At 42.5% G+C, this 16,119-nt stretch overlaps 1 protein-coding gene across 1 annotated transcript in view; it reads left to right on the forward strand.

Annotated features, from left to right (window-relative positions):
- Window positions 1-5,724: 5,724 nt before the first annotated feature.
- LOC141147953 (uncharacterized) overlaps window positions 5,725-16,119 on the forward strand; it is a 483,492-nt gene continuing 473,097 nt past the window's right edge. Inside the window, exon 1 of the mRNA XM_073635113.1 lies at window positions 5,725-6,007. Within this exon, the coding sequence (XP_073491214.1) occupies window positions 5,725-6,007 (283 nt within the window). The remainder of the gene's footprint in view (window positions 6,008-16,119) is intronic.

Consider the following 16,119-nt stretch of genomic DNA (forward strand, 5'->3'; position numbering starts at 1 on the left):
CGCGGCACCCCCACGCCCTCTGTCGAAGTCAGGATATAACGAAACGCATCAGGGCGTGGCTTACACGACGTAGGAAGTGATGTTAGCGCTCCACCACAGCCTGCTACACAACCAGGAAGTGGATGATGGCTCCTGGGCAGCTGTACCGGCTTGATGCGGTGAAGTAAACGTTCCGTACTACTTGCTGTGTTGATTGCAATATTGATGTACGGAGTTTTATTGAAGGGGGGTTTCTGTGTGTGATGTGAGGGGTATACAGTCAATAAACAAGATTACGCTATGTGCGCTTTTCTTTCGTTTTTTGATTTATTGTGAGCCCTGATCAACTGAGATCCCTCTGGAGTGGTGGTAACAGCAGCTTGTGGCGTGGATGTCTTTTCCCTTTGTTTGAAGGCTCATTACTATCTAGCTCTGGTGAGTTTAACCCCCTGAGGGGAGTGTGTTCGCACAGGGTGGAATTTGGACTGATCGGTGGAAGGTGCACGCTGTGACTTTGTTTCATGATCACCTGTTGAACACTTTATGAACTACACTCTGAACTTTTCACCACTTTTCTCAAAAAGGACTTTTTTCATGTGTAGTTGGCCACATGTATATTTTAGTTTGCTCAAAATTAGCGCTGTTTAGTGTGATATTTTAATCTGTTTTTAAGATTTTTTTATACCACTGTTTACTGTATCTATGAATATAATTTATTTATGGGGGGAGTCGACTTAAATGACCAAATGATGGAACCATACCTTGCCACAAGACGAACATACCATTGGTCTAAAAAAGTCGCAATTTATTTTTTTCAATTGGCCATATACAATTCATATGTAATTTGCCGCAACTCCACCTAAAACCCCAAACGCTTCCTTGGCTACCAGGAGGAAGTTTTCACTACCCTTATATTCCCAAACGGCCCACCAGAAAATATCCGAACAGATGTTATTAGTCGACTCTCCAAGCCCCATTTTCCTGATAAAATCCCTCCCAAAGCAACAGGCCAAAGACGTCAAAAAAGATGTAAGGTGTGTACCAGAGCAGGAGTCAGAAGAGACACATCTTATTATTGTGCACAATGTCCTTCCCAACCAGGCCTCTGCATAGGTGACTGTTTTCGCCGTTACCATACTTCAATAAATTATTAGTGAAGTATGGTAAACGTAATCCTCAGTTCCTGCCTTCACACACCTTCACACCCCTTATGCCACTGCCTGCTCTGTAACTGACCCTGGCTTGTTATTCTACCACACTTCTGCCTGCCGATTCTGTACATACCGCTGCCTGATCTGGAATTGACCCTGGACTGTTATTAGACCATGCTTCTGCCTAACGATTCTGCACATACCTCTGCCTGATCTGGAACTGACCCTGGACTGTTTGACCATGATATTTGCCTACCTCTTGGACTGATCTTGTACCCTGCAACTGGACTAGTGGGATTCAACACAGGGGTCTCACATATGTGAGGTTCTCCAGAATAGTTTTTCTGGATGAAGAAAACAATTTTCTTTATTTTCTCATTCCTAGATTAGGGTCTGGAGACTCAGAGGCTTCAAAGAGATTTGGGTGGGAGAAGCCTCTACCCCTGTCCCCATTCTGTCCTGCACAAGGCCCTAATTCTGCCTGCTGCCTGTAGGACTTACTGCCGTCATGCCTCTGTCTGTCGCACTGACCACACCACATGGACCTGCCTACTACCAGGACCAATATTTTTGGCACTGCTGACAATATCTCTGCACTCACCCTGGACTGTATATGGACAGTATCCCTGCCTGCTGCCTGAAAAATTGTGTTCGCTGTTGCTGACCAAGTCCCTGCCTGCTGCCTGGACCAGTGCTATCCTCCTGTGGACAACTGCACTACTAAAACCACAGGTAATCTTTCATTTACCCTTTGCTCAGCATAATGTATTTTGGGGTGTAATTCTTGTTATGTGTATGCTATGTGTCCCTGGAACACCTGACGGTGTTCCTTGCATGTTGGGCCTCTGTATGTGGCCAGGCTGTGTAAAGGTCTCACACATGTGGTATTGCCATACTCAGGAGGAGTAGCAGAATGTATTTTGGGGTGTTATTTTTGCTATGTAAATGCTATGTGTTGGTAATATCTCATAAACGAACAACTTTGTGTAAAAAAAATGCGTTTTCATTTTTTTCCACATTTTCCAAAAACTTCTGGAAAAAAATGAACCGTTCAAAAGACTCATTATGCCTCATAGATTATACGTTGGGGTGTTAGCTTTCCAAAATGGGGTCATTTTCTGGGCGTTTCCATTGTCCTGGTGCTCTAGGGCCTTCAAAAGTGTAATAGGTAGTCAACAAGTTAGATGGGTAATTTATGCTCCTTGAACACCTGATGGTGCTCCCTGCATGTTGGGCCTCTGTATGTGGCCAGTTAGTGAAAAAGTCCCACACATGTGGTATTGTAATACTCAGATGGAGTTGCAGAATGTATTTTGGGGTGTCATTTGTGGTATGCACATTCCATGTGAGAGAAATAAGCTATTACAATGACAATTTTGTGAAAAAAAATAAAAAATAAAATCAAATCTTAATTTTGCAAAGAATTGTGGGAAAAAATGACAACTTCAAATAACTCACCATGCCTCTTACTAAATACACTGGAATAAAAGAAATTAATCAGCGCGAAGTGGTATACAACTAGAACAGCAGCTGGACACTAGGGCCAAAATTCAAATCCCTCAATAAACATCAACAAACAGACAGTGCAGCGCTTAATAAATGGAAAATAAAAGGAAAATAAAATTGAGGTAGAATACAATACAATCCACCACAGTGTATAGACAAAACAGTCCATATAATCAGGTCCAAACAGATCTTCAAGGTAGAAAGGACTGCATATTTGCAAATGGTGATTCCAGGAGCCCACCACCACGGAAACAAATGGCCTCTCACCTGGTGTTGTAGACCCTTTAATTATAGAGGATCAAAATCGCCTTTGGCATATAATCAAATAGTATGCGGCTAAGCGAATCTTCACCAAGGACCCAATACAGGACGCTCCAATAGGGACATATAGGAAATAAAAGTGGCAAAAAATAGTGCTCTCCGTATACAATGATCTTTATTTCAATGTAAAAAATCATAAAAACACTCACAAGAGAAGTACTTGGTAAAGGCAGACAAGCAGTGATGAAGATCTCCTGTTCCTCCGAACAGCAGAGCGGATGCGCAGTGGCCGCGGGTGACGTCACTGATGCTGATGAAGTCCCCACCCACTGGGACGCAACGCGTCCAGAACGAGGTAGCGTCGTGACGTCACCCGCAGCCACGGCCACTGTTTGTTGATGTTTCTCCACAAATAGAGATTTCTTTTGGTGGTATTTGATCATCTCTGCGGTTTTTATTTTTTGCGCTATAAACAAAAGTAGAGCAACAATTTTGAAAAAAAAAATACAACATTATGTACTTTTTGCTATAATAAATATCCCAATTTTTTTCTAAAAAAAAACCAAATTCTTTCCTCAGTTTAGGCCGATTTGTATTCTTCTACATATTTTTGGTAAAAAAAAAAAAAAAATCGCAATAAGTGTATATTGATTGGTTTGCACAAAGGTTATAGTGTCTACAATATAGGGGATAGATTTATGTCATTTTTATTATTATTTTTACTAGTAATGGCGGCGATCTGCAAATTTTATCGGGACTGCCACATTATGGCGGACAAATTGAATGCACTTTTGGGACTACTGACATTTATACAGCGATCAGTGCTATAAAAATGCACTGATTACTGTATAAACGTCACTGGCAGGGAGAGGTTAACACTAGGGGGCGCTCAAGAGGTTAACTGTGTTTCCTGTGTGTGTTCTAACTGTGGGGGAGGGGACTGACTAGAGGAGATGAGAGATCGCTGTTCCTAGCTTTTAGGAACTCACAATCTGTCTCTCCTCTCCTCACAGAACAGGGATTTGTGAGTTTACACGTTCCTGTTCTGCCTCTTGTGCCCGCGATCGCGCCTAAAGGGACTGACGTACAGCTACGACGGTTGGCGGGAATGTGCCGACCTGCCCAATATAATAATATCGGCTGGTCAGCAAGTGGTTAAAGGAATCCTTGGGGCCCCCCAGGTGACCAGAAGCAGTGACCTCATTGAAATATCCCCCTCTATTACTGTTCTGGGGGCAACCCAAAATTGGGATTTTCTTTTTCTTTCACTTTCATTGATTGTAAACAGGACAAATAGAGAGAATTTCCCTAACAGGGGCACAGACAGCAATAAAACCTGACAGGGGTTCTAATCCTTCTCTACTCTATCCAGTACTAAAAAAAAAAAGTTTTTCCTCTAGTTATACATTAAAGTGGAACTTCACTCTCTCAATCATCATTGTCTATTTTGAATCCTCAGGCTGCTAGTATTAGTAAATAGATAGAGAATTATATCATATTTACTTGTTTTAAACCATTTTTTACATCTCTTCAGTTGTTTCCTGGTTTCCATGTCTAGGCAAATGATGTCATCAATCCCAGGAGTCTTCAGGAGAGGGGGAGGGGTTTTCTCAGCTAAGCACACCATCCTGTCTGCATGCCTGAGCTAAGGGCAAATGGATTCCAGGATGTACTTGCTCTATGAATCATCTGCCCTTATTCAAGATGGCCACAGCCAGAAATGAGAGGGGGGTGTTTTTCTAAAGGATTTCTTAGCAAAATAAAGCATGGAGACATGGATGGATGGATGGATGGATGGATGGGGGAGTTTGCTTTGAATATTATAAATGAAATACATTTTGGTTTGTGGAGCTCAGATACAGTGTAGTTCCACTTTAAGTAAATCAACTCCAATGATTTCCATATTTAGGTTTCTATACATTACTGGTGAGAGAACTGATCCAAAAAGACAGAGACTACTCATAATTGGTAATTCTATATTTACATTCCTAAATACGGCATGTCTGGACCACGACTTCAAGTGATTGTAAACGATCACCTTGTAAAACAACCCATTCAGTTTAAAATAGAAATGGAAGGCAAAATATTTGTGTACAGAAATAAAAAAACATTATAAATACCTTTTCCCCTCTTTTTCTAAGTGATCACATTCCCTCTGTTCTCAGCTGCATAAGAGTTGGGGAGAGGAGAAGCAGCGGCACACTGATCCTCCCAGTGAATGGCTGAGTGTGTGTGTGTGTGTGGGGGGGGGTTGTCAGGACAAGTCTGATCATTGGAGGAGAGCAGGCTGAGTTCCCAGCAGAGCTAGAGAACTGACCATGGTGTGCTCTCCTGCTTAGTGTGGTCAGTTTTTATTAGGAAAGCAGATGGACTGTCAGGAACACCGGGGATATCACACAAAGGAAGCAATACAAAGAGAACAGGAGACTTTCTCATACAAGTACATGGTACAGCAACCACATATCAGGAATATGAAATGTTGGGGTAACAGACATTTTAATTACCACATTCATTTATTTATTTATTTCCTTCTGTGAATTGACTTTAATGTTCCGATCGTTTTGAGTGTTTTGCGGTGAATATGGTAAATCGGCATAGTGAATTGACAATTTCAGGATCACATGTGATATTTGGGGGGAATTCGTCCAAACACCTAAATACCGCATGTGATGTACTTCAGTGAATGGAGTCCAGTGTGACTTTAGTGTTATATTATAATGGGTTTTGTTCCTAAATATTGGAAATAAAAATAGATTTCTACATTCTTCTGCCAAAATATTGAATTGTAGACATCAAGGGAAAACAAATGATTAAAAAATGTTTATAAATGTATTTTACAGAATTGACAGAAAAGGAGCACTTTGTGGACAGACATCGGGATGAACTGATATATAGGATCCATCTGATAGATCCAATTCTGGATGGTCTTATGATAAGGAGTCTGTTGACATCTGAACAGTGTGACATAATACGGGCCGAACCAACCCCACAAGGGAAGATGAGAAGGCTGTACTCTGTGATCAGAGGGTGGAGTAATACTGACAAGGATATTTTATACATCTTATTAAAGAAATATAACTCCTTAGTGATCAGATTCCTGGAAGAGGAAGGTAAGTCTCACCACTATTTCACTATTTTATGTTGCGTCTTGCAGCGTGCTCTGCACCTAAATTTACCATTGGTTCTGTTTGTCATGTGATACTGTTCGCTGAAATTATTATTACAGTTTAATCATTTGTACCAACTGACATATCACACAAGGCCTGGTAAAGAGGAACTTTAGCCAGAAAATGAAGTCCTGCTAGATGACGTCATACCGGCCCCTTTTACAGGTATAGATTGTAAAACAATAAATATAAGTGTCTATACAGTACTGTGAATAATCCAGTAATACACGATCTCACTCTGCTGCACATGCTCAGTTGCTGGCTATTTTTAGACACTGCTGAATATGTAGAGGCCGATCTGCTAACAGCCTTAAAATGGAAAAAAAACCCTCCTAATCTTTTTACAGCCAATGAAGCTGCTTCTGTTTGATCTGCAACTGCCATGATGCTGCACATGTGATCATTTATGATACCGACCATTTGATGGTTTGACAGTTTGGTTGAGGACACAAGCAAATGTGACCGTTACTAATCCCGGCATTCCAGGAATGTAACTGTTTTTTGAAACCATTAAATTGAAGGGTTTATGATTTACTGCTGCTCAGGGATTCTGGGCTTCAGCAAAATGGCCGCCTCCACTAAGAAGAAACAGGAGCAATGTTGGAGGCAATTTAAAGCAAACACTCATTATGGTTGCATAATTATTAATGTGGAATGTATGTTCCTTGCTAAAGAACATTATATTTTATCACGTTGTTATGGGTAAAGTTCCACTTTAAGTCACTTGTAGAAATGATTTCTCTTCAAACAGGACATTTACTGTTGTGATTGAGATCCATTTCTCTCTGGCTACAAGATTTAGTTACTTTGACTTATAGGCAGGATCCCATGTCCAGATCCAAACATTCTGGGATCTTATTTATTCCAGTTATACAAACCATCTCATGTAAGCTGCAATACTTTCTCCTATTGATCTCTATGAGGAGGTATTTTCCAGGTCACGAGGATTAGCATATGATAGGACTATCACAGCTTTCATGGAGTCTAATAGGGCGTACACACGGTCGGACTTTGTTCGGACATTCCGACAACAAAATCCTAGGATTTTTTCCGACGGATGTTGGCTCAAACTTATTCTGTCTACACACGGTCGCACAAAGTTGTCGGAATTTCCAATCGCCAACCACGCGGTCACGTACACCACGTACGACGAGACTAGAAAAGGCCGGTTCAGAACCAAGCGCGGCACCCTTTGGGCTCCTTTTGCTAATCTCGTGTTAGTAAAAGTTTGGTGAGAGACGATTCGCGCTTTTTCAGACTCGTGGCTTTCAGATCGTTTTCTGCGGTTCAGTTTGTGCTTGTGGGTTTGTATCTGCTCTTCAGTGCGTGCAGTTAGTTCGTATTGGAGTTTTCTGTGCGATCTTGTGCGCTCGTTGCTGTTTTTCAGGTCGCTCTTCACAGGCCTTGCTGTTCTTCAGTGCGTTCTGTTACTTCATTCTTGGCAGCCGACCGTTTTCTAGCCATGGTTCGTATGCGTACTCCTCGTAGAGTTCGTGCTGTGCGGGGGCTTGGTGTTGGGGTCCTGACCTTGACACAAGTCCAGTCCATGAACAGGGTGGGGAGGAGTTCATGGACCAAGAATTGGTTGCTTCAGCGTGACCAGTTCTCTCTTTGCTCCGTGAGATCCGTGTTCTTTCTCCTTTACTCCGTGAGATCCGTGAGAATAATCCTGATGATTTCAGGAACTTTCTCAGGATGACGGACCCCGTATTTCACCATCTGTTGGCTTCGCTGACCCCCTATATCAGCAGGCAGGATACCTGCATGAGGCAAGCCATCACTCCGGAGCAGAGGTTGGTCGCTACCCTGCGGTATTTGGCGACAGGGAGAAGCCTGCAGGGCCTCAAGTTCTCGACAGGCATCTCCCCCCAGGCTCTGGGGATCATTATCCTAGAGACCTGTTCTGCCATCATCCAGGTCCTGCAGAAGGAGTATATGAAGGTAAGATTTTTATCCTTTTATATCACATTTTATTGTATTGAATGTTTGCTAATATATTGTATTTCTTTCCTCATTCCCTAATTACCATGCTTGTAATATGCTGTGAATGTCCCCTTTGTTCTCATGCATGCTGTTTTTTTATGTAATTATTATTTTATGTCCTTCATACATATTTGCCCTTCACTAACCTCCCCAGCATGGTGTCTCCTGCCCTATATTCACCTCATGTAGTCACTTAACAATGTATTTTATCAGCTCCATAGTAGTGCTTTACCCCAAACACCCCCTAAAATGTTTGGAAATTTTATTTTTGATTTAAATTCAGGCAGAGTGCCAGATTTTTTTTTTTTGTGGTGTCCCCCAAAATTTTTTAGTAACCCTCCCTCCCCCAACTGCTAAGTCAGCTGATCCCAATTCTCTATCCTCAATCATCTATCTGCTGACTTTGCCAAACCCATACACACTATACCCACCTCTTTACTGGACAGATTTATGGATGAATTCCCCAAAGCATGTAGTGCAAGGGCCTGCCTGTATACTTTCCAATGGTACTGTTTAAAGTTTTTGTATCCTATTATTATCTTGATAGGTAATAGCAGAATGTCCAAATGTCCTCAAATGTGTACAATGTGTATTTATATCTTTGTATTATGACACTTCTTACCTGTCCAGTGGTCTGCCAATAGTGTAACTAAGGAGGGTCTGTTCAAAGTAATACCCATTATTTAGGCATTCATCTCTCAATGAAGTGAAGAGGGTTACCTGTCCAAGATTTCCACACACCACACCACAACACACCACACAATGTTTGAAATGGCCCATGAGAGGGGGGGCAGGGGGAATATGATAGGTGTACCTTATACTTTGGCCTTGTTAAATTCCCCTTAGTAAATGCTATCTGGAGGTTGCCCCATAATGTTTGTGTATAATCTGCTTGCCATGTTTCTAAGTAAAAATAGTAATGTTTATTGTTTTTTTCTCACCATTTCCTTCCACGCCACAGGAATGGCAGACTGTGGCCTCCCACTTTGCCCAGCGGTGGGACTTTCCTAACTGCGGAGGGGCAATTGATGGGAAACACGTCCACATCGTCCCACCACCCAACTCGGGATCGTACTATTATAATTACAAGGGGTTTAATAGTATAGTGATGTTGGCGGTGGTGTCGGCTAATTACGACTTCTTGTATGTGGACGTGGGGAAGAATGGCCGGATGTCCGATGGTGGAGTGATCGCCCAGACGGAGTTCTACAGGCGTCTCCAGAATGGCAGCTTGGACTTGCCAGCTCCAGAGGACAATGTGGAAGGACTCCCATTTGTGTTCGTTGCTGATGAAGCGTTTGCGCTGGGGGACCACCTGATGCGGCCATTCCCAATGAGGACCCTCACCCCGGAACAGAGGGTTTTTAATTACCGGCTGGCCAGAGCCCGAAGAGTGGTGGAGAACACATTTGGAATCCTGGCCAGCCGGTTCCGACTAATTCTGACACCCATCCATATGGCGGATGAACCATATTATACTGGCGTGCTGTGTTCTCCATAACTTTTTAAGGAAACATTCGGCCAACTATGCTGGCTCAGTTGGGCCTGAGGCCGGAATCCTACATCAAACCACACTGACGGCGCTTGAAAGTGGCCGTCCTGGCTTGCCCTCCCTGAGTGCCCGTGATGTCCGGTTACGCTACCTGGAGTTCTTTGCGGGTAGGGGGGCTATCAATATGCCAGACAATCTGTGAAGCCTTTTTATAATTAAAAAAAAAAAGAAATTCTTGGTGGACATTTACTGCTTGTGTTTGTTTTAGCTGACCCTGACAGAAATGTGTTGAGTCCAGAAAATGTTGTGATTGTGTAACCTTATACAAAGCACTGTTGGCTGTTATTTCCTAAATGCAAAAACACATTTCACTACAAGTGCACTTGCAACTGCACTGAAACTGCACTTGTAGTGCAAAGAGGATTTGCCCTTAGGAAATAACCCCCATTTTTCCTGAAAACAGCAGTTACATCACCCCAAAAGTGTTGTATTGTAGTGTTGAGACAATAATCCACACATTCTTGAGTAAGCAACTTTTTTATACTGCACAATCACATGTGCATTTACCAAAGGTTTTTAAAACAAACCAACATGTTTGTTGTATAACAATTTTTGCAGTAGCATTATCAAAAATCGAAATGTCCATTTCAGATAAAACAGGCCTGTGTAAAACCAACAAGAAAGCCAAAAAATTGAACTTACAAAGTTCACATTAGGTAAAACCTGAAGGCTATATCAGACATCAGTATTTAGGAACTGGGTTTGATATAGCGTTCAGATGGGGGGAAATCACCCCTGGAAAAGCCAAATTTGGAAGATGCACACAAATTTACAAATGTCAACATGTGCTATCTGCCATCAGGGGGGATCAAGGGACGTGTTTTGGGGGAGCAAGCCCTTCCTCAACGCTACTTTATAATTGAGGAAGGGGTTGCACCCCCAAAACGCGTCCATTGATCTCCCGTGATGGCAGATAGCACATGTTGGCACACTGTGTGCATCCTCCAAATTTGGCTTTTCAAAACATTGCAAAAAGTTTTAAAAGATTGGACCACAATCCAAAAAGTGATTTTGTGGAGTTTTAAATTCGCCCCAAAACATCAATGATGTTATTATTTTTTTTAATAACATCATTGATTTTTTGTTGTATGTTTTGCAGTTCTACATTACACCCCATGATCTCCCCGATCAGGATCTGGGCACTTTCTGATGTGAAACGTTCTGGATCCACAAAGTCACGATCATCTAAAAAGAGAGAAACAAAACAAAAACAGGTATCAAGATTTGCCACCATCCATCTCTTTTACCTGAGCCTGTGGTCGCAGACACTCACCTGTTGTGGTGCCAATCTCCACCACATCTTCTTCTTCCTCCTGCTCTTCTTGGGTTGGTGTTAGTTCCCCTTCTACCAGAGGTGGGGGGTCTGTGGTCTCCTCGGATGAGGGGTGTCCTCCGAGTCTTTTCTCCCCTATGTAAAACAAAAATGTTATAATTAGCACACAGATATTTGATGGCAGAACTAGAAATAGGAAACTAAAAAGATGCACAATAAAGATAAATTGTGTATGTGATTCTGCGCAACAACTTCTCCATAAATCGTGCTAATGCATAAAACTGGACACCTAAATAATGTTCCCCAAAGTATGAAACCAAAGTAAATAGAATAAAAATCAAAACTGAATGACCTTCAATAATATGAAAAAAACATAAAAAACGTGAATCAAAGTGACTTCAGTGTTGCTCAATCACATAAATCGCATACAAAAAACATATAACATATATAAACTGTGATTGATTCAGTGAACATGCGTTGATGGGTGATCTGGTGACTTTTCGTGGCAATGGATGCCCACTAGGGGCTCCCAGAACTCTCACCTCAGTGACACAATAAAAGTGCCTATGTGCATTCAGTGGGTCTGTGCTTGTTCTGGTCCGGTCTAGTGTTGGCGTCCTGTTCCGTCTCAGGGGGGAAGACACTTCCTCTGGTAGATGGGCTCCACCTTGGCAGGCAGAAGGTTCGGGCAGGGAGCTCCGGACATACACGTCTTCACACAGCCATCGCTAAGCCACGCCCCCGATCACCGCTATTCTACCCATCCAAGAGAAAGAGCCCAGATGCCATTTCTGGAGATCACCCTGGATGGACTGGAGCAGCGGCAAGAAATTTTTGGTATATAAATCCTTTAAGTTGGTGGTGATTTTGATGCCAAGGTGGAGCCCATCTACCGGAGGAAGTGTCTTCCCCCCTGAGACGGAACAGGACGCCAACACTAGACCGGACCAGAACAAGCACAGACCCACTGAATGCACATAGGCACTTTTATTGTGTCACTGAGGTGAGAGTTCTGGGAGCCCCTAGTGGGCATCCATTGCCACGAAAAGTCACCAGATCACCCATCAACGCATGTTCACTGAATCAATCACAGTTTATATATGTTATATGTTTTTTGTATGCGATTTATGTGATTGAGCAACACTGAAGTCACTTTGATTCACGTTTTTTATGTTTTTTTCATATTATTGAAGGACATTCACTTTTGATTTTTATTCTATTTACTTTGGTTTCATACTTTGAGGAACTTTATTTAGGTGTCCAGTTTTATGCATTAGCACGATTTATGGAGAAGTTGTTGCGCAGAATCACATACACAATTTATCTTTATTGTGCATCTTTTTAGTCTTATTATTAGTGAGGGGTGTTCACTATTCTTGATTTTGCAGCATCAATACTACTATTTTCACACGGTTTCATTTTAGTAGCGCAGAAGTTCATCCTAGGATATTAGAAATAGGAAACATTGCTTGGAAGTGGGGTACAATTGTCTATTTTAGCCGAGTTCCAAGATGTCTTTTTTTTATTGCCCTTTGTCAAGCTGCAATACTTTACCTGTTTGGTACAAGCTTCACAGATGTAGCCCCCCCTATAGTATACACTGGAGCACCTGTGTGGCCCCCTAATAAAAATGGTGTTCTGGGGTCCCACACTAGTGCTCCAGTGTCCAGATGTGAAAACAGCTGCTCAGTGTCCTCTCCTTACACAGAATCTAGTTTGCATTTCATTCTAGTAACAAACCCATCTACACAAACAAATATTTGGCATCCAAGTAGGCCCAAAAAAAATGTGGGAAAATGCATATGGCCTAAACAATGGTGTTTTAGAGGCTGAAAGAAAAATGTTTGATACGAACGAATAATGGGCCCATGAACATTAAAGTTGCCCTTTTAAACGTTACAATTAATAAAAGCATATGGAGCAGCACGAATGGAATAAAGACAGAAAGAATAGGAACACAGCACAACTAACTTTTTTGCAGCACTCTCCGGATCTTTCGGTACTGCTCTGGCTCTCTCAATTTCAGGTCTGACCACCGCTTCCTGAGCTGATCTTTCGATCGTCGTACCCCGAAATTCTTCTGCAGACTTTTGATCATAGTCGGACTTCTTCATGATGTCGACCATCTCCAACATCTCCCAAAGGACATATTTGTGGCCATAAAACGTCTCCTTCTGGATCGGGACGTGTCCGGATCCGGGCTTTCCTCCTCCTCCTCCTTGTTCCTGCAATTAGCACGCACCTGCTGTGACTCCGCCATGTGCTCTTCCCCCACTGCGCCGAACGAAAAGGGGCGGGGAATAGACTAGAAAGAACGTCAGGGGCGGGCGGAGTTACACGCATGCGCAGTGTGTATAAAGTGTAACACGCGTGCGTATTACGTACGATCTGTGAGCAGAGGAAGGAGCATTGGACGCGCCGATCGTAAGAACGAAGGTAAGAGACAAACTTGTGCCTATACTGCTTCTACATTGAAGCCTATATTGTAACAAGATTAGGAGAGTTTTGTCTGACATTAGGCTTTGTCTTGTGTTGTGTCTTGCAGTGAACATGGATATGCTAATGAAAGATAATGACTTCATGTCAGTATTCCTAGATATGTTAAGGGAGCTGCCCTGTCTGTGTGGGATTAAACACCCCCATTTCAAGAACCAAGCAAAGAGGAAGGCAGCACTGGAGCAATTGTGTGAAATTGTGAAGCAGGTGATCCCCACGGCAGACATCACCTATTTAAAGAAATTAATTGGTGGCCTGAGGAGTACATATCTGAGGGAGTGCAAGAAAGTCCTGGATTCGCAGAGATCCGGAGCAGCAGATGACATCTATGTCCCCAGGATGTTGTACTACGACAGGCTGCACTTTCTGGCAGGCCAGACTGAACCCAGGCCATCCCTCTCCAGTCTTCCTTCCACGCTTCCTTCCCCCCCGGCTGAGGCTTCTGACGCCCAACCTGGGCCTTCCAGGCCACATGTAGAGGAGCCCAGATTGAGCCAGGTATAGCATTCCTCTAAATATTTCTGCTTGTCCAATCAATGATGTGAACTATATGTTAGTTGGGAGTACTAATTTATGATTGTGATTGATGATGCAAAAACTAAAAATATGTCCCTTTTTCATATACAGGGAAGTCTCAGCCAGGAGGTGGCCGGGCCGAGCCGGCTGGCTGATCTGCAGGTCCCTCCACCCCCCCTGGAAAAAGAAAGTGGCAGTAGGAGGAGTGCCCTAGAGGAGGCTACCAGAGGACTCTTTTGGAGGGCTACAGAGGTCCTGGGAGCATGACAGACCGTGCAGGAGGACATTGCTGCCGTCATTGCATATAAAATGCAGAGGATGGAGGAGGGCCAACAAGTCATGTGTGAGGCGCTCATATTGGAGGCTCTTAACAGAGGTATGAGGGGCCAAATGACAGCTCAGACACCTTTGCGATGGTCCTCCTCCTCCTCCTGCAGGTCCTCCTCCTCGTCCTCCCTCTCCTCCAGGTCCTCCCAGTCCTCCTCCCAGTCCTCCTCCTCCTCCTGCCACATCTCCAACTGCAGAGCCACAGCCGGGAAGGAAGCGTGAAAGGAAGACCAGAAAGTGAGGACCCTGGGTTCAGTCTGGTCGGCCAAAAAAATGCAGCCTCTTGTGGTACCACAGCCTGGGGACACAGATGTCATCTGCTGCTATCCGGATCTCTGCGAATTCTGGACCAGACTGCCCTCCCTTACATATGGACTCCTCAGGCCACCAATTTTGATGTTGAAGAATTGATGTCTGCCGTGGGGGTCCCAGGCTTCGCTAATTTCTCCTGTTGATCCAGTGTTGCCTCCCTCTTTGTTTGGTTCTGAGCCCTTAATAAAGGATTTTTGTTTTGAATTATACTCTCCTATGTGTTTTACTTCAAAAAGGACAGTTTGTTTGTGAGGATTCAGGTACATTTCAAATATACAATGTGAAATGAACAAGGGACACCAACAACAAACAATCTCCTTGAGATTAAATAATAAAAGATATCAATGGTGTTGGGGTAACGTGACACACAAAACACACACAAAAATATTCTGGAGTAAAAATAAAAATAACATTGAACAAAGATCAGCCTTTGAAAAAATACAAATATTACAGAAAAAAAAAACCTTAAAATCCCCAAAAAAATTAAATAAAAAAAAAAATTCTGTCAGATGTGACAACTAATAACAATATATTCAGGGAATACCAATAAAAAAACAAAAATAAAACTTTGTGAGAAGTGTGTGTGAATATGAGCAGCAAAACTACTTCATTCTTGTCACATTATAAAGAAGAAGAGAGTGCGCTGTATTAAACCATTTTTAACATTGCAGCGTGACGAAAGTGCTGTATCCATTGCGAACGCTAAGTTTACCAGAACGAGCTCTTCCGTCTTGGAATTTCTTCTGAGCATGCGTGGCACTTTGTGCGTCGGAACAGGCCACACACGGTCTGAATTGACGCGATTGGATTTTGTTGTTGGAAAATTTTATCTCCTGCTCTCCAACTTTGTGTGTCGGAAAATCCGATGGAAAATGTCCAATGGAGCCCACACACGGTCGGAATTTCCGACAACACGCTCCGATCGGACATTGTCCATCGGAAAATCCGACCGTGTGTACGGGGCATTACAATGAAAAATTCAGTGAACTCTCGGACTTTGCCATGGCTTGGTGCAATTGTTGATCATGGGTTAATCTCATAGTTACTGCTTCCTTGTGTGACAAAATAATGTAAATTACACCATATAAATAGCGCACACATACACAAAAAAGGTTGCTTTTCAAATCTTGCAAGGCTACCTTAAAACACCTGCTCTTAATAAGTAAATATGAGATTTTGAGAAGTGGGAATTATCTTTTATTTTATGAACAGTGTAGGACCCACTGAAAATGGGGTACTTTGACATACATGTCTATTAGACATCCCCAAAAAGACTTGCAGCTGTAATTTCAGTGAAAGGTGGTTCCAGAAAGTATTGACTCGGGGGGCGCTATACAAATGCCCCCCCACACTTTTCACATATTTATTTGTAAAAATTTTTGAAAACCATTTATCATTTTCCTTCCACTTCACAACTATGTGCCACTTTGTGTTGGTCTATATATACATATATACACTGTATATATATCACGCCAATACATTAAATCCAGAAAAATGCGAATATAGTGACTAAATATAAATTAGCAATATTTAAAAAAAACAAAAACAAATCATATGTAAAACTGTCCATGCAAATAAAAATATATTGTGAATCCA

The sequence above is a fragment of the Aquarana catesbeiana genome, linkage group LG06 (assembly GCF_042186555.1).
Source record: "Aquarana catesbeiana isolate 2022-GZ linkage group LG06, ASM4218655v1, whole genome shotgun sequence".
Lineage (NCBI taxonomy): Eukaryota > Metazoa > Chordata > Amphibia > Anura > Ranidae > Aquarana > Aquarana catesbeiana.